The sequence below is a fragment of the Panulirus ornatus genome, chromosome 2, assembly GCF_036320965.1.
Source record: "Panulirus ornatus isolate Po-2019 chromosome 2, ASM3632096v1, whole genome shotgun sequence".
Lineage (NCBI taxonomy): Eukaryota > Metazoa > Arthropoda > Malacostraca > Decapoda > Palinuridae > Panulirus > Panulirus ornatus.
The window spans coordinates 64249004-64271925 of NC_092225.1; the positions used below are offsets into that span (position 1 = coordinate 64249004).

At 38.7% G+C, this 22922-nt stretch overlaps 1 protein-coding gene across 4 annotated transcripts in view; it reads right to left on the reverse strand.

Annotated features, from left to right (window-relative positions):
• Positions 1-338: 338 nt before the first annotated feature.
• The window catches only part of LOC139756717 (uncharacterized), a 61578-nt gene continuing 38994 nt past the window's right edge, over positions 339-22922 (reverse strand). For all 4 annotated transcript variants that reach the window (XM_071676424.1, XM_071676413.1, XM_071676433.1 and 1 more), the window contains 3 exons: positions 21152-22147; positions 3543-3626; positions 339-3182 (listed from right to left, as the gene is read on the reverse strand). In XM_071676424.1, coding sequence (XP_071532525.1) covers positions 2760-3182; positions 3543-3626; positions 21152-22147 — 1503 coding nt within the window. In that variant the 3' untranslated portion in view covers positions 339-2759. The remainder of the gene's footprint in view (positions 3183-3542; positions 3627-21151; positions 22148-22922) is intronic.

The window sequence follows — 22922 nt, forward strand, 5'->3', positions numbered from 1 at the left end:
TTTTATTTTCCAAAAGAAGGAACAGAGAAGGGGGCCTGGTGAGGATATTCCCTAAAAGGCCCAGTCCTCTGTTCTTAACGCTACCTCGCTAATGCGCGAAATGGCGAATAGTATGAAAGAAAGAAAAGATATATATATATATATATATATATATATATATATATATATATATATATATATATATATATATATATATATATATATATATATTCTTTCATCTGTTTCCTTGCGCTACCTTGCAAACGCAGGAGACAGCGACAAAGTATAAAAAAAAAAAAAAAAAAAAAAATATATATATATATATTATACTTTGTCGGTGTCTCCCACGTTAGCGAGGTAGTGCAAGGAAACAGATGAAAGAATATCCCAACCTACCCACATACACATGTATATAGATAATAACCCACACACGCACATATACATACCTATACATTTCAACATATACATACATACATATACATATAGGTATGTATATTTGCGTGAGCGGATGTGTATGTATATACATATGTATGTGGGTGGGCTGGGCCATTCTTTCATCTGTTTCCTTGCGCTACTTCACTAACACAGGAGACAGTGACAAAGGAAAATAAATAAATATAAATACATACACAGACATATACATATATACACACGTACATATTCATACATGCTGCCTTCATCCATTCCCACTGCCACCCCACCACACATGAAATGGCACCCCCCTCCCCCCATGTGCGCATGAGTTAACACTAGGAAAAGACAACAAAAGCCACATTCGTTCACACTCAGTCTCTAGCTGTCATGTATAATGCACTGAAACCACAGCTCCCTTTCCGCATCCAGGCCCCACAAAACTTTCCATGCTTTACCACAGATGCTTTACCTGTCCTGGTTCAATCCACTGACAGCATGTTGACCCCGGTATACCACATCACTCCAATTCACTCTATTCCTTCACCCTCCTGTATGTTCATGCCTCGATCGCTCAAATTCTTTTTCACTCCATCCTTCCACCTTCAATTTGGTCTCCCACTTCTCCTCGTTCCCTCCACGTCAGACACATATATCCAGTGTCAATCTTTCCTCACTCATTTTCTCCATATGTCTAAACCATTTCAACACACCCTCTTCTGCTCTCTCAAGCACTGGAGATAGGGGAGAAAGAATCTTTCCCATGAATTTCCTGCATGTCGTAAAAGGCGACTAAAACGGGAGGGAGCAGGGGGCTGGAAATCCTCCCCTCCTGTTTTTTAATTTTCCAAAATAGGGAACAGAGAAGGGGGCCAAGAGAGAATATTCCCTCTGAGAGTCAATCCTCTGTTCTTAACACTATTTCGCTACTGCAGGAAATGGCGAATATTTATGAAAAAATACTCTCTTAACCTTTCATAAATAATAATAATAATAATAATAATAATAATAATAATAATAATAATAATAAATAATAATAATAATATACAGCCAGCTGAGCACATGGCCATCATGGGCCACTTATTCATTCAAATTCATTTACAACACCTATTAGAAAATGGCTTTTGTACTCTTTTGTGCTTTACTAGCCTAATCACTTTGGTTTTCTATATGAACAACTGGGAGGCTACTTACAGAAAATCCATACATTAAACAATGGTGCAAATGATGCCATTATTCTAAAAACACATCATGTGATACCTCGTTCATTAGATGAAACAGGTAACCAATCATTTCACTTATTAACACTGATAACAAAAAACCCAAAGACAACTCATTGCAAAATCTAAGATTATTACATAAATCTGAAGACAAAGTAATAGTGCATGACCTAAAAGAATTCTTTCACATATACCATATTCACCATATTCAAATGATTTTTACATCCAGCTTCTTCAAATTAAATGTTGCTGAATGATATTGTACTGAATATGACTATCAGGTTTTGACTTAACCACTTAATGTTTGTTAAACAATTGTTTTTGTCTTAACCATCTGAGTTTACAATATAATGTCCTTTACAATATAATGTCCCTTGTTTGCACTGGTTTTGAGACAGAGAAGAAAGGGAAAAAGAGAGTGAGTATTTGGGTTGTGTGGGGTAAATGATCATACCATTAATATCTGTAAAGCCAGATAATTAAATGTCTTCCAAAAGACTTTTTTAATTATGTTTAATGGTTTCCCTCTGACCTAACATCTTTGTTCACTTTATGTTTCCTCTATAAATTCAAATGTTAATACCTATGAGGTAAAAAGTTAGAACCAATGAGCTTCCAGCCACCTTCATGTTTTATATAATATGGATAGCATCTTTTTTAGTGGGCTTTTCTCATTTCAATATCACACTTGTTTACAAATAGCTGCAGATTCATATTTTGAGTTTCTACTTTGTAACTGTAGTTAACCTAATTGAATTAAATGTGCGTACAGAAAATCTATCTAAGAGTACATTGTACAAGGTTCAACAAATTCACCTTTTCACAGCAACCTTTCTTCAATTACATGTGAGCAATACATGCTCATTGTACTACGTACCATTACTTGACACCCAAAATACATAGTAGTAGCCCTTCAGATTCTTAAGATAATGGCAAGTGCCAAAAGGATTATGTTATCCTAGACAAATGTCAGTGTCAGTGAGTGCCCTGAGTGGTTGTATGTTCATCAACTCTTCCTTTCTGTTTGTGGAATTTAAGATAAGTTGAGGACTGGATCCAGGAACAGTTCACAGAACCAAGACCTTATGAACCAAATCCTTATCTACCACTACAATCAAGTTAGACACATAAATGGTTTTAAGTCATGCACTATTTCTTTTTGTGAATATTCTTTATATGCTTATGGAGGTACTGACTGCGTTTTGCCCTGAAGTCACAATGTGGGCACTTATGAGGCTTCTCTCCAGTATGGCTCAACATGTGACGCTTTACATTGTCATGACGGTTGCTGGTAAAGCTACAAACATGACATTTATGAACTGCTGAAGTTTCTTTTTTCTGTTGAGTGTGTCTTGAGTGATGTTCCCTCTTGTGCTCAAGATGGCTTCTGTAGGTCTTGCTAATATGACCACAATGTGTGCAGGTATAAGGTTCATTGGTATGAACATGCATGTGCCGGGTCAGGCTCTCCTTTTTCTGATAGCTGCGATTACAACACTGACACTTAAAGCGTGCTGCTTCCCCAATAGTATCCCTCTCAACTTTTACAAGAGAGCTTGATGTTGTATGGTTCTACAGGAAAAGAAAGAAAAAAAGATTATCTTTCATAATTTCAAAAGAAAATAAGAAAACTTCACTGTTGCTTTACAATGAATTACAATCACAGAAGTATTATTCTACTAATAAATCTATCAGAAATTTAAGGTAAATGGTATTATATTTCACCTGAGAAGTTTCTAATTGTTCCTTTGTCCTACACAAAAGTTAACTTAAATAAAAACATAATGAAACACCTGTGAAATGAGAACCTCTTGACACTCCAACTATATGTGGTTATTATGCTTAATGATAAGAATTAAAGAATTTAGGTCTGAAATACATTCAATTTTCTCATCTTATTTTGCAACTGGCAGTATCATGCAAGTAACTGACCCTCTGATATTGAGCATCTGATTGTGAGGAAGAAGAAGTCTCAGGAAATTCTTCTGTAAAGTCATACAGGTTCTCACTCGCTTCCTGAAAGGAACAGCAAACTCAATTGAAAGTTTGCAAAAGTATGCAATATCTCTATAGTTTCTGGAGCATTCATATAGTCTTTAAAGGCATAAACAAAAATTATCCTTTTAAAGCAAGACTAAAAGAAAAGATGAGAAACTGTAGCAAAAAGAGCATTCTTTTTCATATAAAGTTCATAAAAAATCTATTTCTTTCATACATAGACTTCACTGTTTCTAGCTTAGGAAAAAATACATCATTTGCTGAAATGGCAGATCCAATGTCTGAAAAAAAAATTCACAATGTCCTTTTATTTAAATAATTATGTGCTGTTCCCAGCTGAGGAAAAATCATATTGTTAATCTGACTGACAAATCCTATGTATGCAAAAAAAATTTCATGAAATTTCCATTCATATTACATGCACAAAAAATATAAAAATTGGGATCTTTTACCCTTTTTAAGAACTAAGAGTTAAACTTTCCTAAACAAAATTCCTTTAACCAGAGTGATTAATTCAGAGTGGATGCAATGGTGGTGCAGAAGTAGATGGTGCAAGCAGTGGTGGATGTCACAGACACATTGAGTCCCTAAAAAATGTGCACAACTGCCTAGTGAGGTCACTTGCAAGTCACTAAGGCCTTGAAGCAGCTCCAATGACTCACCCTTTGTATAGGTTGCCATTTACAGTCAGCCAACAGAGACTACAGTGCATGTAGAATTCAACTAATGGAAAAACCTTTTGCCTTAACTGAATACAACAGCACCCTACTTGCTTACTTGCTTGCATGCTTGTTTGCTTCAATTGAGAACATGTGCAGAAAATTTTATTGCAAAGAAAAAAATTGATAATAAAGAGCACAGAATAACATGCACTTAGTATGGGGAGAGCTCTAAAGAGAATTCCTGTACAAGATTATGAAATGCATTCTTAAGACTACTTTAGATTAAGAATTTTGTGACACTATTGACTATTCACAGAATATGAAAAATTTCAAGACTCCTTCATCATCCCATTGATAAACAGACTAACCCTTAAACTCTTCCAGACATAGAGCTACATGAGGCAAGCAATTTCTCTGAGCAAAGATCTCCTTATTGAGTTTCACACCTCTACCTAAAGTAAGTTTATGTCCGAACCACTCTTATCAATAGTACTTTTTTATCTTTACATCCAAAGGTTCTGATCAAATATCCATCCACTCAGCAGCAAAAATGCACTTAACTGTAAGATTAGATCATGTACATTTAAGCCAAGAGATATTTAAAGCCAAGGTCTTCACATCTTCAGATGAAAGGAGTTTTGCCAGATTCGGCATAGAACCTTTCAACTTTAGAAATCCTGAATGCAATTGTGCATATTTTAATACCAAGATTATGGACAACGTCACCCATACTCAAGATGTTATCAGAGGCCGATGAATATATGTCATCCATAATACAGTTTTAATTGACGTAATGAATGAAACAATCACAACATGGTTTTTTATCCGCTTCCCTGGACATATGACTTTCAAAATACTTTGTGACTGTTATTTACTTCTAAGGCTTTTAATATGAGGCAGCCATGTCAATTTCTTATCAAAAATCATGTCCAAAACTGTGCCTTCTCTTCATACAGAATGAGACTGCCTTCTGTAACTCCCTTGGGCAACTGTTATCACTGTTCATGAATCCCTCTTACTCCTGCTCTAGGATCCTCATTTATGGTGCTCCTGAAGTACCCAGTCATCCAGCATCAAGGATAAAAAGTGGTGAAGCTGAATATTTGTCATACTGGGCGAGTAGAGGCAGTTAAGGAACAGGTGTTAAATTTCTTCCATACCATGGGTAGGATATGAAAGATCCTGTGATATACTGATATGATGTTTAATGTGTAAGAAATAAGCAGTGTCCAGATCATAGACATAAAAGTGTGAATCATACATATCAGTTTGGTGCATGTCTGGCAGAGTGCAATTCAAGACTGGATTGGGGTGTGGTTGTTTAATGCTTTTGAATAATTAAGGTGTGGATAAGCTTTGTTCATATGGTGTTTGCTGGGAGTAAAGATATCTGCAAGTACAGGCTGCTTATCGTTTGGGAGTTGTTGGATTATTATGATATGACTAAAGTGGGGGAGGTTAGTGCTGTTGGATGGACTATGATACTAAGCATGTTGAGACAGGCCTGATGTATTTTTGCTTTGTTATGAAGCTCCTGAATGTTTGTGGTTGCAAAGTGAACTAACTGTCTGAACACCCCATTTTGTGTGGTTTGTTATCTTGTTATATATGCTTAAGAAAGGATAGGTAACCAGGCAGGTGAGGAATAGTTTAAAGCAGAGGAGATAAACTGTTTGTAGAGAAAATTATGAGATTCTTTTTCTTGTCAGAAACTGGTGACTTTAAGCATTCTGAGGGTACTTTGTCTATGGCCTTTACACTGATGTTTGTGAAGTGAGGAGTGAATATCAAGAGCGTGCCATATATGACTGGTTCTCTATTAAGTGGGAGTTGTTATCCTTCACAATAATGACAGTGTACAGTTTGGATTCATGTCTGTTAGGAGTTAAGTGAATAACGATGGACTTCTATGGGAATGCAGACATTCTGTTTGAGTAAGCCAGAGTTCAAGTCAGATCTTCGTACAGTGTCAGGATGCTGTGATGTAACTGTGCGGTTGCAAATGAGAGGCCTTTTACACTGTGGTTGGCAGGGGGTGGAGGAAGGTCATGTTGGTACAGAAAAGATTAAAGAAGGATGGAGAGAAAACTGCTCCCTTAAAAACACCAATATATACCTTGAGAGTTCGGAAAGAAAAATTTTGTGGCTACCTGAGAAGTTGGTCAGCCATTTCTGTGAGTTTTTCAAGCAAATCAAGTTTCTTTTGTGTGGAGATATGTTGGGGAAAAATGTTCACTGTTAACATGGAGCTAATTGGCACTAATACTGTGTATGAAGGGGATTGTGGTTGGTTTAAAGCTATCTAAAATGTGTCATGTGAGGTTTGTATGCAGCATGGCAGTGGAATATTTGGGTATGAAGCCAAATTGGATGGGTTAGTGTGATCTTTAGCTAATTCTGCTGTGCATCAATTTTTCAAAGAAATTTGGATACTGATGATAAAAGTGATATGAGGAAATACAGGGAGGGGAGTTGGGGGTTCAGGGGTTTCAGGTGGAGTATCATGTCAGTGATTTTCCAGATGTACGGGATTTTACAGTGTAAATGGATTCCAGATGTCAGTATGTGGATTGGTATTGGTTTCTGCTTTATGCATAAGTTTGACATGTTGTCATGGCATGTTATGTGATAACCTTTTTAGGGTTTGGAGTTGTGAGTATTAGCAGTAGTGAAAGAAGTGAGAGCAGTTGTGACAGGGAGTGTTTCATGTAGATTTTTCAGAAGTGTCCTGTTCAGAAGTGTGGTAAGCCTGTGGTTGATTTTATAGTAGAGTTTCTTGAGTACATCTGTGTTTTTTAAGAAATAGGAAAATGCTTAGTTGGATCAGCAGTGCTTCATGTGCAGGGGCTGGGGTTGTCTGGGTGTAAGTTTTCTTTAACCCTTTAGCTGAACATGTTACATTCAAATAATGGGCCTTTCATTTCCCTCTGCTGAGTTCATGGCAAAAATGCCACAGTGGTAGAAAAAGGTTTCTCTTCAGTGAGCTATACCATAACACTTAAGGCTCTTCAAATTGAATGTCAAAAATCCAAAAATGTTGACATCTGAGGGTACAGAGAAAATGTATGATTATTATTATTATTTTGCTTTGTCACTATCTCCCGCATTTGCGAGGTAGCGCAAGGAAACAGACGAAAGAAATGGCCCAACCCACCCCCATACACATGTATAAACATACACGTCCACACACGCAAATATACACACCTATACATCTCAATGTACACATATATATACACACACAGACACATACATATATACCCATGCACACAATTCACACTGTCTGCCTTTATTCATTCCCATTGCCACCTCGCCACACATGATATACCATCCCCCTCCCCCCTCATGTGTGCGAGGTAGTGCTAGGAAAAGACAACAAAGGCCCCATTCGTTCACACTCAGTCTCTAGCTGTCATGCAATAATGCCCGAAACCACAGCTCCCTTTCCACATCCAGGCCCCACACAACTTTCCATGGTTTACCCCAGACGCTTCACATGCCCTGATTCAATCCACTGACAGCACGTCAACCCCGGTATACCACATCGATCCAATTCACTCTATTCCTTGCCTGCCTTTCACCCTCCTGCATGTTCAGGCCCCGATCACTCAAAATCTTTTTCACTCCATCTTTCCACCTCCAATTTGGTCTCCCACTTCTCCTTGTTCCCTCCACCTCCAACACATATATCCTCTTGGTCAATCTTTCCTCACTCATTCTCTCCATGTGCCCAAACCATTTCAAAACACCCTCTTCTGCTCACTCAACCACACTCTTTTTATTTCCACACATCTCTCTCACCCTTACATTACTTACTCGATCAAACCACCTCACACCACACACTGTCCTCAAACATCTCATTTCCAGCACATCCATCCTCCTGCGCACAACTCTATCCATAGCCCATGCCTCGCAACCATACAACATTGTTGGAACCACTATTCCTTCAAACATACCCATTCTTGCTTTCTGAGATAATGTTCTCGACTTCCACACATTCTTCAAGGCTCACAGGATTTTCGCCCCCTCCCCCATCCTATGATTCGCTTCCGCTTCCATGGTTCCATCCGCTGCCAGATCCACTCCCAGATATCTAAAACACTTTACTTCCTCCAGTTTTTCTCCATTCAAACTTACCTCCCAATTGACTTGACCCTCAATCCTACTGTACCTAATAACCTTGCTCTTATTCACATTTACTCTTAACTTTCTTCTTTCACACACTTTACCAAACTCAGTCACCAGCTTCTGCAGTTTCTCACATGAATCAGCCACCAGCGTTGTATCATCAGCGAACAACAACTGACTCACTTCCCAAGCTCTCTCATCCACAACAGACTTCATACTTGCCCCTCTTTCCAAAGCTCTTGCATTCACCTCCCTAACAACCCCATCCATAAACAAATTAAACAACCATGGAGACATCACAAACCCCTGCCGCAAACCTACATTCACTGAGAACCAATCACTTTCCTCTCTTCCTACACGTACACATGCTTTACATCCTCGATAAAAACTTTTCACTGCTTCTAACAACTTGCCTCCCACAACATATTTTCTTAGTACCTTCCACAGAGCATCCCTATCAACTCTATCATATGCCTTCTCCAGATCCATAAATGCTACATGCAAATCCATTTGCTTTTCTAAGTATTTCTCACATACATTCTTGAAAACAAACACCTGATCCACACATCCTCTACCACTTCTGAAACCACACTGCTCTTCCCCAATCTGATGCTCTGTACATGCCTTCACCCTCTCAATCAATACCCTCCCATATAATTTACCAGGAATACTCAACAAACTTATACCTCTGTAATTTGAGCACTCACTCTTATCCCCTTTGCCTTTGTACAATGGCACTATGCACGCATTCCGCCAATCCTCAGGCACCTCACCATGAGTCATACATACATTAAATAACCTTACCAACCAGTCAACAATACAGTCACCCCCTTTTTTAATAAATTCCACTGCAATACCATCCATACCTGCTGCCTTGCCGGCTTTCATCTTCCGCAAAGCTTTTACTACCTCTTCTCTGTTTACCAAATCATTTTCCCTAACCCTCTCACTTTGCACACCACCTCGACCAAAACACCCTCTATATCTGCCACTCTATCATCAAACACATTCAACAAATCTTCAAAATACTCACTCCATCTCCTTCTCACATCACCACTACTTGTTATCACCTCCCCATTAGCCCCCTTCACTGAAGTTCCCATTTGCTCCCTTGTCTTACGCACTTTATTTACCTCCTTCCAAAACATCTTTTTATTCTCCCTGAAATTTAATGATACTCTCTCACCCCAACTCTCATTTGCCCTCTTTTTCACCTCTTGCACCTTTCTCTTGACCTCCTGTCTCTTTCTTTTATACATCTCCCACTCAATTGCATTTTTTCCCCACAAAAATCGTCCAAATGCCTCTCTCTTCTCTTTCACTAATAATCTTACTTCTTCATCCCACCACTCACTACCCTTTCTAATCAACCCACCTCCCATGCTTCTCATGCCACAAGCATCTTTTGCGCAATCCATCACTGATTTCCTAAATACATCCCATTCCTCCCCCACTCCCTTTACTTCCATTGTTCTCACCTTTTTCCATTCTGTACTCAGTCTCTCCTGGTACTTCCTCACACAAGTCTCCTTCCCAAGCTCACTTACTCTCACCACCCTCTTCACCCCAACATTCACTCTTCTTTTCTGAAAACCCATACAAATCTTCACCTTAGCCTCCACAAGATAATGATCAGACATCCCTCCAGTTGCACCTCTCAGCACATTAACATCCAAAAGTCTCTCTTTTGCGCGCCTGTCAATTAACACGTAATCCAATAACGCTCTCTGGCCATCTCTCCTACTTACATATGTATACTTATGTATATCTCGCTTTTTAAACCAGGTATTCCCAATCACCAGTCCTTTTTCAGCACATAAATCTACAAGCTCTTCACCATTTCCATTTACAACACTGAAAACCCCATGTATACCAATTATTCCCTCAACTGCCACATTACTCACCTTTGCATTCAAATCACCCATCACTATAAACCGGTCTTGTGCATCAAAACCACTAACACACTCATTCAGCTGCTCCCAAAACACTTGCCTCTCATGATCTCTCTTCTCATGCCCAGGTGCATATGCACCAATAATCACCCATCTCTCTCCATCAACTTTCAGTTTTACCCATATTAATCGAGATACTTTCTTACATTCTATCACATACTCCCACAACTCTTGTTTCAGGAGTACTGCTACTCCTTCCCTAGCTCTTGTCCTCTCACTAACCCCTGACTTTACTCCCAAGACATTCCCAAACCACTCTTCCCCTTTACCCATGAGCTTCGTTTCACTCAGAGCCAAAACATCCAGGTTCCTTTCCTCAAACATACTACCTATCTCTCCTTTTTTCACATCTTGGTTACATCCACACACAGTTAGACACCGAAAATGTATGAATGTAAACATAAAGCTCAGAGCAGGATGTTGTCTATAACTCTCTGTATCTCATGGTTGATTTCACTGATCTATTAGTGAGTTTAATCTTATATCTTACAGATATGTTCAATATCAAAATAACTATCCTCTGATATACAATCATATCTCAGAAGGTTTGTAATAAACTCCCAAAATGTCTATATATGTCAGTGTTTCCAGGTTTTGCATGTGTGTCTTCAATCAAAGTCTACACATACAATGTTGGAGCTTGGATTTTCATTTGTAGGGAAGTCACATATATCATCCAGTGATGTTCATGCATACTATATATTTTTCTAAGCATTTATAAGCCACATGCCACATGTTTTCAAGCCTGCCGTCTGTCGTCAGCACAGCTTGTAATGTTTGCATACATTCAATCAGCAGAGTAATGTTTGTGTACATCTGATCAGCAGAGTAATGTTTGTGTACATTTGATCAGCAGATTAATTATGTAGTGAGTGAGCAGCCATTTAACTAGTGTTGTTTACCTCTGGTGTTTGATCATGATAATAATTCATTAACCAGATATCACTTAACTAGTAACTATGTAACTGCATGATCATGCTTTATCTTCCTTCTTATGCTGATATGGGTTACAGATTATGTCTGTGGTTATGACTTCCAAAATGCAGAAATTAAATCCATCTTGGCAGTGTCTGAGCCTGGGAGTGAGTTTTGGGACAGAGATGATGAATACTAATTATGAAGTTTCACAGGTACAAATGGGTGATAGTGAGCTGGAAAAATATGACCTAGTTTCATTTTCTTTTTTTTTTTCTTCCAAAAGAAGGAACAGAGAAGAGGGCCAGGTGAGGATATTCCCTCAAAGACCCAGTCCTCTGTTCTTAACGCTACCTTGCTATCGCGGGAAATGGCGAATAGTATGAAAGAAAGAAGAAAGTTTCATTAACTAGCGCAGCTACACTAGTTCCTGTACACAAATGATGTATGACTAAGAATGTCCAAGGCTAAATCTCTCAGGTTTAGGATGCATCTGATTGATGTGAAAGATTTGATATTAGCTACAGGTATCAGTTTTCATATTTATGATATTGGCCATTTTTTTTTTTTTTTTTTTTTTTTGCTTTGTCGCTGTCTCCCGCGTTTGCGAGGTAGCGCAAGGAAACAGACGAAAGAAATGGCCCAACCCACCCCCATACACATGTATATATATACGTCCACACACGCAAATATACATACCTACACAGCTTTCCATGGTTTACCCCAGACGCTTCACATGCCTTGATTCAATCCACTGACAGCACGTCAACCCCGGTATACCACATCGCTCCATATTTTTCATTAAATCTAGATATGAACATTTCTTAATGAACATAATATTATACTTAGTCCTGTCATTATCATAATCTAGTCTGAAGCAGAAGTTAATTAAAACTATGGTAAAACAATCACTTTCATTTTTCACCAGATATCTGTCACTTTCAAGATCATCTTTCACATCTTACATAAATATCATTATGCAGTATATTGGTATTCAAATTTATTCTTTTCACAATGAATAATGAATTTAGACATTTACTGATTTAGTTGAGTGAATTCATGTACCATTTATAGAAGATCAACTTTTACATATTTTTGCATATCCTGATGTAAATCATATTTCTCTATCCAGTAAGGATTTCAAGGAATTTTTGTGACAAATCTAAAAAATATATTACCTCTTGATACTGAAGTAATAGATAGTGCAAAATTCATAATTCCAATTTTTGTTGGATTATTGACACACCAAAAGGGTTAATGTTTACCAGAGTTGGGCACCAATGGTTAGGTGGTTCATCTTGTTAACCTACAAATGCCATTTTGCTGTTTGTTTTCCAGTTATTATTACTATGATGATGATGATCACAGTTTGGCTATGTTCTAAGGTCAGTGTTGATTGTGGGCTACTTTGCTTGAGTATGCTGTTTTCCTTTATGCAGAGAAGTTTGGGTTAAAATCCCCTCTGTGTAACTTGTGGCACATGTTTTTCGCTGCCTTGTTTAATGACACTGTTGGACTGGGAGACAGTATGGTCTAGGGTTGAAAAGTTACCTACAGTGAAGTTTTGGAGCTTGGAATCTATGTACTGTGTAAAGACTGGCCAATATGCATTTCTGTAGTCTGGAAATCTCTAGTGAGACTAACATAGGGAGGTGGTGAGCTGGGAATCTAGTTGGCCATTTGTCAAGTTTAAGCATACTGAAAGGGTTCAATTAATTTCTTAGTAGTTCACCTCGAGATCTTGGGTGTGGATGATGAGCCTGGCAGGGTGGTGGGTGTTGAAATCTTCACACAGAAAAGTGTTGGTTAAGTGTGTTAGGTTCCATAGATCGGGAATGTATCTGAAAGGACAAGTGGTAGAAGTGGGTATGCAGTTGATGAATATGTTTTGGTATTATGTAGTAGGTATTACACAGATTTTATTTTTATGGGACTGAAGTATGCTACTGGATGGGCAAGGGGGCAAAGGCATGAGTGCATTACAGAATGTGTAGATTGAGAACATCACTATCTTTAAGGGAAAAGATGGATATGTTTGATGGTCCCATCAGTGCTATGTGGATGTGAGGCACGGGGCTTCAGACAAAAATGTGTAAGGTATAGGGAGAATGTGTTGGAAATGTAATGCCTGAGGCCAATTTATGGCAAAAGACAACCCATCAAATAAGATATGATAAGGCAAGAGAGAGGTGTAATAGTGAAGAGGAGTATGTATGTGAAGGCTGAAGATGTGCTGAAATGGTTTAGACATATGGATATGATGAGTGAGGAAAAGATGACTAAGAGGGTATACATGTCAGAGGTAAAGGGAACAGAGGAAAAAGAGGAAACCTAGGTTGGGATGGAAAGATGGAGTGAAAGCTGTTGTGAAGGCTCTATTTATCTATCTATATCTCTGTTGCCTGTTCCCTCAGGAACTCCAATCAAGAGGTGGCCACAGCAAAAGTCTCCACTTATCCCTATCCAAATATCCATGTCCTATTATCCCTACTTCACATATATCATTCCACACATTCTTCCACCATTTCTCTCCTTCCAGTATTCTTCCACTCTTTTGCCCATATCATAGGTGGTCTTCCAAGCCCTTTAACTGTACTATCGTATACTCTCCCACCAAACTCACAGTCATTACAACATACTCTCCCTGCAAACTCCCAGTCTACTCCATTCTTTCCAGCTTCCCAAACCACCTCAAAGTATTAGATTTCATCAATTCTACTACTCCACAATTTATTCCCTTTGCATTCCCTGCCATACGCCCCTTCATATCTTTCTTCATTCCATCTAGCCACACCATATGCTCCTCTCAAATAGCTCATTTCCAGTCTGGATTGTTAACCTCTGTGACTCATTCCATATCATTGTTTCAACTCTATAGGTCACAGTTGGGAGGACTAAGCTGTCCCTTAATCCTCTCTTCAATTCTATGCTTACACCTCAATCCTTCATTGTTCTATTAAGGGGCCCAATGACTCATCTACCCTGTACTGCTCTCTCTCTCTTATCTTTCTTTCCATATCATCAAACTTATCCAAGACAGCTCCTAAAAACTTACCCAAAACAGCTCCTAAAACTTAAATTTTCTCACCTCTTCCAGTCTTTCTCCCTCTTATCAAAAGCACAATTTAGCACACTTTCTCCTTTCACTCTTTAAGATTTTAGAAAATCTATATTTTCACCATGTTTCTCTTCAAACACCATTACTTTACTTTTACTTGCAATTACCTTCATTCATCTATGCTTACACACACTTACAATCTTCTGTAACTCCTCTTCACTCTCAGAAAAAAACACAGTATCATCCACAAACAGGTTTGCCACTCGCCACCATATCTCAATGCCACACTTCATCTCTGCACCCTCTTTCCCTAGTTTTACTTTCATCTCTCTTATCGCTCAATCCATTACATATTTCAAAAAGCCACAGTGACATCAAACGGCCCTGTCACACACCAACATGTATCACAGAACTTTCACTAAACTCTCCATCCACTCTTACACATACATTTGCTCCTCTATAGAAGGCTTTCACACCATACAACAGTTGTCCCCTGCACCATATATCCTTAACACATCCCATAAAGCATTCAATTGACTCGGTCATATGCTTTCTCCAGATCCATAAAAGCTGCATACAACTTCTTACCTTTTGCTAAATACTTTTCCACGCTCAATCCATTACATATTTCAAAAAGCCACAGTGACATCAAACGGCCCTGTCACACACCAACATGTATCACAGAACTTTCACTCAACTCTCCATCCACTCTTACACATACATTTGCTCCTCTATAGAAGGCTTTCACACCATACAACAGTTGTCCCCTGCACCATATATCCTTAACACATCCCATAAAGCATTCAATTGACTCGGTCATATGCTTTCTCCAGATCCATAAAAGCTGCATACAACTTCTTACCTTTTGCTAAATACTTTTCCACGTTCATCTTTACTAAAAAAAATCTGATCCATACATCCCCTACCTTTCCAAAAACACCCATGCTCTACACTTATTCTGCATTTAGCCACTTCCATCACTCGATCAATTAACATTCTTGCATACACTTTTCCTGGTATACTTGACGGACTTTTTCCTTTATAATTGCTATATACATCCTTAGCACCTTTCCCTCTGAATAATGGAACATTAATAGCTTTCACCCAATCCTTAAGCACAACCTTCAGTTTCCATGATAAATCACATACCCAATGCATCCACTCTACCCTGCTTTCTCCACCATACTTCAGCCATTCACCTGTTATCCCATCCACTCCAGGTGCCTTTCCTTCCTTCAGCCTCATTGTTGCCCTTCTTACCTCCCTCTTTGCTACAGGCCCTTACACTTGTATCCTCTTCCTTCCATCCTCCATACCCATGCATGTAAAAACTGCTGCCTCCATTTCTTCCACTTTCATCAGTTCTTCAAAATACTCTTTCCATCTTCCTTTCTTTTCCTCCTTTTGATTCAGCACTTCCCCTTCCTTACTTCTCACATCAACATTTCCACTCTTATATCCACATCTTTCCTTTTACATATCCTTCCACAACTGTTTTTTATCATTCTGAAATTTTTCACTTAACATTCTTCAAAAATTCTCATCTACTCTTTCACTGCTTTCTTCTAACAGCTTCTTAAAATTCCACTTAAATATGTAATATTCTTCCCTCCTCCTCTTCTGAACAGTACTTTTCCATCAAGCAATCTACAATATCCCTTTTTCTTCTCTTCCACAGCAATTCTCATCTTATGTGTCCACCATGTATTGCCCTTTACATTCCTGTATTTCACATCCTTGTATCCAACTACAAATTCTACAACCGTTCACTGTATCTCTCTCAACATTTCAAACACTTCATTCATATTAACATTTACTGCACTTCCATCTACACTTTCAGATACCTTCTTATAACATTCCTCCATGTATTTTCTGATTCATCTTCTCACTTGGCAACACTTCTACCTCCCCATCCTTCTTTACATCATACCTCCAATTCTCCCTGATCTTCATCTCCACAAGAACTGCAAAATGGTCAGAGTCTCCAAAAAAATCCTCTCACAACTCTAACATTTAGTACAGCCTTTCTCATTCTTTCATCCACTACCACATAGTCAATCAAAACATTTTGCTCTTCTCTTCCATCACTCCTCGTCCATGTATATCTATGGATCATCTTGTGCCTGAATATGTAAGAGGGGGCAATGCATGCAAGAGACACAACAAATTGGAATGATATCATTTACAGGGAACAAACTGCTATCAATGGGCTGAACCAGGGTATATAAAACTTTCAGGGGAAACCACAGAAAGGTATATGGGGTCTGATTATGAATAGGGGGTCCTGGTTTCAGTGCTTGACATGTCACCTAGAAAGTGGATGTGAGTGAATGAGGCCATTCCTTCATCTATTCCTGAATCTCCTTTGCTAACATGGGAAATGACAAAGATGTATGAACAAAAAATTTATGGAAGGGATTTCAAGAGCATTAACAGAGTCTGTAAGATGCTTTATGTCTATTGGTGTCAGCGTATGATTTGCCGTGATAAATACGCATTACAAATCCTCCTTCTTGTCTGTTTTACCTGGCTTGTCTAGGGTTGTGTAGTTATAGGAGTGAGGATGAATGAGGGTGTTAATCCAGTTTTCTGCATAAGGACTATTTGTATGTAGTGTTTTTTGAGTAAGATGATTGGTTGTATGAGCGTGATTTTGATGACAACGATGAATAATGGATGGATGGATAATGTTTAGAGTGTGACTGGGGCTCTGAGAGATACTAATGTTTGTTTTCAATTGGTATGAGTGTGTGTTTTATACTGGTATCTGTTACTTGTATGTAGTGGGAGCAATGGGGTTTGGATAAGTGTTGTGAATGGTGATGTCTGAGGTGTGTCTGCATGCTTGCAGTGGTGAGCAATCTTTTATGGTGAGATATGATGGAAATAAATCCATTTATGGGATTGTGAATCATAGAAGTATAGGTCCAAGTATCAATATTTGAGGATAATTATGAAAAAAATTATCAACATATCCATAAGGATAGGGAAGAAAGAATAATGCCCACGTATTCTCTAAGTGTCATATAAGATGACTAAGAGGAGCAGGAGCAGGTGGCTGGAAATCCTTCCATCCTAAATTACTTTCCAAAAGAAGGAACAGAGCAAGGAGCCAAGTGAGGAATTTTGCCCTCTAAGGTCTTGTCGTCTGTTTTTGACGATACCTCACTCATGGAAAATGACAAACATGTATGGAAATAAAAAATTTCATATCCATTTAATATCTGAAAAAAAATGGTTAGTAAGCTATTACTCCCTACTAGCCATTTATTACTGATTTTCACAAGAAAAAATAGAAAAATCACCATGGCAGGTATTGTTTAAACTCTGATTACACTGGAAGACCAACAGTGACCAGATAAATTCATTTATCAAAAGGTATCATATCATAACACCTAAGATACTGCACGTCACTACTTGAAATCAAATGGAGACTCAGAGTTGGCAAACTTATTTACAAACATAGCCTTAACTGGGGCTCACTATTTCTCCTTCTCATTGCTTTTAAGAGACTGGCAATATGTCAGCTGAGCTGAGGGTTGCCTGGAGGTATAATTCAGCAGATTCTTCCTGCTGTGATTTTATAAAAGATTTTAAGAGAGCTATAACAAAACATTATAGCTATATTTTCCTTGTGTATTAAACATGATTATGGCATGTATTCTCCCTCAACTAATTTAATCCAAGGGATGATGAATGAGCTACATGAAGGTGGAAAGCAAGTAGGGGAGTTATATTAAATGACAGCAATTAATCACATTCCAATTCTGTATGTTCAGAATACTGGTTGCAATGACATTTAACACTTCAACATCTTTAAAATGTGAATGGGAAAAAAAAAGAGAGCATAATCTAAGGCAATAAATATGTTCTGTCAAACCTAGGAGCTTAAAAGGTCTAAAGTATCTCAAATCAAAAGTGAACTATTCAAATACATCTCAACTGATTTCTCCATTAACACTGGAGCAAACTTGTGCAAGGTAAATATAATTGCTTTCATGTCTAAAAAAGGCACTGTGCTAGGTTCACCAGAATTGTTCTAAGAATCCCTGAAGAAAATGTGGATGGAGTCACAACCTCCTGTCTTGTTTTAAAAAAAATTTGAGATTAAGATTTGGATCCTTAGAATTCATAGAAACAAATGATAGAAAACTGGTCACCTAAACACATACCTACTTAATGTGATAAACTTGCATCTACCTAAGCCAAACTTTCTAGTATGACAAGCATTTCAGTTCCACCTACAGTTATACAACAGCTTCACCTATATGAAACATGTGGGTGTAGTTCTAATACCCATCCACATTAATATCATCTCTAGCTATCCCCTGGATAAATTTTCCGCACCTCATCATTTCCCTAATTTTTGATTATCCTCAGCTTTTTCAGGGGAAAGCTTTATGAGAAATTACTAACCTGAAGATGTCCTTGAAATACAAAAAACTAATAGGGACCTACCTGATATTTTCACAAATGAGTGTACAGTTTAAGTCTCTGAAAAGCCTAATTACTGAATTTAGATCCCTTAAAAGAGCATCTTTACACCAGGATTCATCATAATATCATCCAAATAAGAATACATTCTGATTCCTACTTTTTAACTTAAAGCCTAGAATGATATCTTCATTCTAGTGTACACCTCAGTGCAGAAAATGACCCCAGTGGAATTCAAAGGAAAATCAGAATCCTCTTTTAAAGGAATCTAGATTATCATAAAATCATATACACTTACCCTACTTAACAATTCCCTTCTCCGTGATCAAAAGGATTATGTCTCAACAGGTAAGATCAGGTAAAAAGCCAGTTAATCTTGCCTTCAGCTAGGCAATTAATACCTTAAACCATGAGGTTGAATGACTCAGTCAGCTTAAGTGCGACATGATGTGGGTGGGAGGTCTCTTTTGATATTCAAGCACCATATCACATGTCACCGAATTCCAAGGTATTTGATCAAACACTGAAAAAATCCATTAAGTGGCAATGTCTATGAAAATAGTACATGCACTTTCTATGTACTGGCCAGCACTATTTATAATATGTACCTTCTTGGTTATATGAAAGAAGAACAAAAGTATAGCAGCAAATGATAATACAGGGTAGTCTTAGTTATTTTTCTTTCCTTTTTTCTTACATATTTGCCATTTCCTGTATTAGTGAGGTAGCACCAGGAACAGACAGAGATATGGCATCAATCACTCACATTCACTCTCTACCTGTCGTATAATGCATCCACAATCAGGTCCCACAGACTTATCTGCAGTTTCCACTGACCATTTTATATGCCTTGGTTCAGCCCTTTGACAGCATGTCATTCCCTGTAAGCCATATTACACCAATTTACTCTGTTCATTACATGCCACATACCCTCCTGAATTTTCAGGACCCAAGCCTTCAAGGCATTTTTCACTACATCCCTCCACCTCCTCCTTATTTCCCCCTTTTCCTTGTTCCTTCCACTTTTGACATATAAACTCTCTTAGTCATCCTTTCCTCTATCATCTTCTCCATATGTCTACATCATTTCAGCACACCCTCTTCAACTCTCTCATATATACTCCTCTTACTACCATATCACTCTCTTACCCTATCATCTATTGCTCGATCAACCCTCCTATCTATCTATCTATACATCTATATCACTAATGCCTGTTCTCTGCAGGAACTCCCATCAAGGGAGTGGCCATGGCAAAAGGGTCTCCGTTTATCCCTGTTCTTATATGCATTCCTTGCATACCCCATTCCATGCATTCTTCCACCATTTCTCTCCCTCTGGTATCCTTCAACTCTATTTCTCCATGTCACTGGTGATCTTCCTCTCACACCAACCTCTATTATCATACTATCATACACTCTCCTTGTAAACTCCCCATCTTGCATTCTTTCCACATTTCTAAATCACCTCAAAGCATTAAGGTTCACCCTTCTCACACTACACATTATCCTCAAACATTCCATTTCCAACAAGTTGACCCTCTTCATACCTTCTTATCTGCCTTCTTATCTTTAGTCCAAGCCTCACACCCATCCAACACCATCGGGACAACTCTACCTTCAAACATGCCCCTCTCTGCCTGCCCAGATAATGCCCTCTCTTTCCACACATTCCTCAACGCCCAATGACCTTTGCTCCTCCCACATCCTATAACTAACTTTAACTTCCATGATTCTATTTACTGCCATGTCTATTCCCAGGTATTTAAAACACTCCACTTCCTCCAGGTTCTCTCTATTTGAAATCACATTCCAAATAATCTACCTCTTCACTGCTCAACTTAACAGTCTTACTTTTAAAATCCACATTTACCCTAAACTTTTTCCTTTCGGACATTCTCCCAAACTTAGACACCAGCTTTTGCAACTTCTCACTCGAATCTACCACCAACACCAGATCATCTGACTTACCTCCCATGCACCCCACAACTACAACAGAATGCATACCCCCTACTCTCTCCAAAACTCTTAGTTATAAGGGTGGGCCATTTTGAAAACTTTCCATACACCTCAAAGTTTTGGAATCCTCTACTCTCATGTCCTTCCCAATAACTATGACCTGGCACATTTTAAAAGAGAGGTCTTCTACTTCCTCCAATATTCGTCAATACTTTACCTTGTCTCTTCTTTTTCCCTTTCACTGACCTCTCTATATTCTGTCTGTGACTGGAACCCAACTTAAGAAAAAAATGATAGCCTGCAATTATCAGTTTATTATTGTTCTTATTGACTGTAAATACTCTAGCTTTAAAAAGTCTACTGGATATAGTAGTCTGTCTAATATCCATAAAACCAATAGCCTGACTTATCATCAGTATACAAAGTAATGGAAAATATTACCACAGAGTGAAATGTTGCAAATTCTTCTCCTTGCGTTCCTTTGGCATCGTAAAGTGGCCGCATGTCAACCAAGCTGTCCAACAAGTCAGGAATTCCAACAGATCCATCCTCAGGCTGGGCTTCAAGTACTTGCTGCTTGCTTGTATTTTCAAATTTCACTTTGACTTCCTGCATGACCTTATCAATTGGTGTCAGAGCTGGGGGGATATTGATTTCTTGAGTCTGCCCATGGGTTGAAAGATCTGTAGGACTGACATGCTGTGAAACTGAGAGGTGTGAAGGAGAGGTCTTAATCTGGAGGTTTTGGTTCATTCCCAACTGAGAATGCTGTGTGGTCAGTGATGGTTGTGGAGTATGAGATGGTTGAGGGTGTGGAAGGTTTACTGTTGAACTACTCTGAATGGGGAAAGTTTGCTGCTGCTGTATATGATGGTGATGAGGTTTTGGGAGTTGAGAGTGGTGGGGATGGTCTGTGTTGTCAACAGTTGATGAGAAATTTGGTTCTGGTGATAAATGGTGTGCAGATGTTGTAGCTACAACTGTTGGAGGTGGGAGACGGGGCGTATGAGAATTAAGATGCGGAGCAGGATGTGTGGGAGGAGGAAGCTGCATCTGTGAGGTTGTTGCTACACTCCTTTGAACATCTGGACGTCTCTTCTTTTTCAATGGTCCATCCAAGTCCGAAGGACTCCTGGCAGATATTTGGGTTTTTACACCATCATCATCAACCATAGCTAATCCTCGGATCCTCAGACATTCTGCAGCATGCATTACATCTGGAATCTGTGCTTCCCTTACATTAACTTCTCCGATGTACATGAAATCCAAAAGAGCTTCAAGTTCTTTGCAAGCAACATTGTTTAAAACAACCACAGGATTCACACATGGAGTCCAATCGAAAATTGCATTAAAATATTCACTGCAGGTAGACAGCACAAATTTGTGCACTGGAAAGAAACGTCCTTCACAAGCCAAAGTAGCATCAGTGTACGCAGCCTGTAAAGATAAAGACATATGAATACATATTCTCTAACTTATGAAATATTGATAACTTCAACAAAGTAAACTCAGTTCAAAATAATTTTCTACTCATAAGAAACTATATTTATTAAATTACATCATGTATCAACCAAAGCATATAAAATTAAGCAGCAAATATATGTGAAAAAAGCATTCAAATGTCTTCTCACCCTGCGGGACACCACTTAATTGGTTCCTCAACTACCCACGACAAGAGTAACAATTCATTACTCTCTATCTATGTATCTATATCTCTGACGCCTGTTCCCTCAGGAACTCCCATCAAGTGGTGTCCATGGCAAAAGAGTCTCCACTTCTCCCTGTCCTTACATCCATCCCTCACAGACATCATTCCACGCATTCTTCCACCATTTCTCTCTCTCTCCTTCCAGTATTCTTCCACTCTATTTGCCCATGTCACAGGTGATCTCTCGCACCAACCCCTTTCACTATATTATCAAATAGCTTCCCTCTAAACTCCCAATCTGGCATCCTTTCCACATGCCCAAACCACCTCAAAGTTTTACATTTCACCCATTCTACTACTCCACAAGTCTTTCCTTTGCATTCCCTGCTGTACCACATCTCTCATACAACCTTTCATTTACTCTTCATTCCATCTAGCCAAAACACATGCTCTTCTCAAATAGCTCATTTCCACAGCCTGGATTGTTGACCTCTGTGACTCATTCCATGTCATTGTTTCAGCTCTATAGGTCAGAGTTGGGGAGGACCATGCTGTCCCATAATC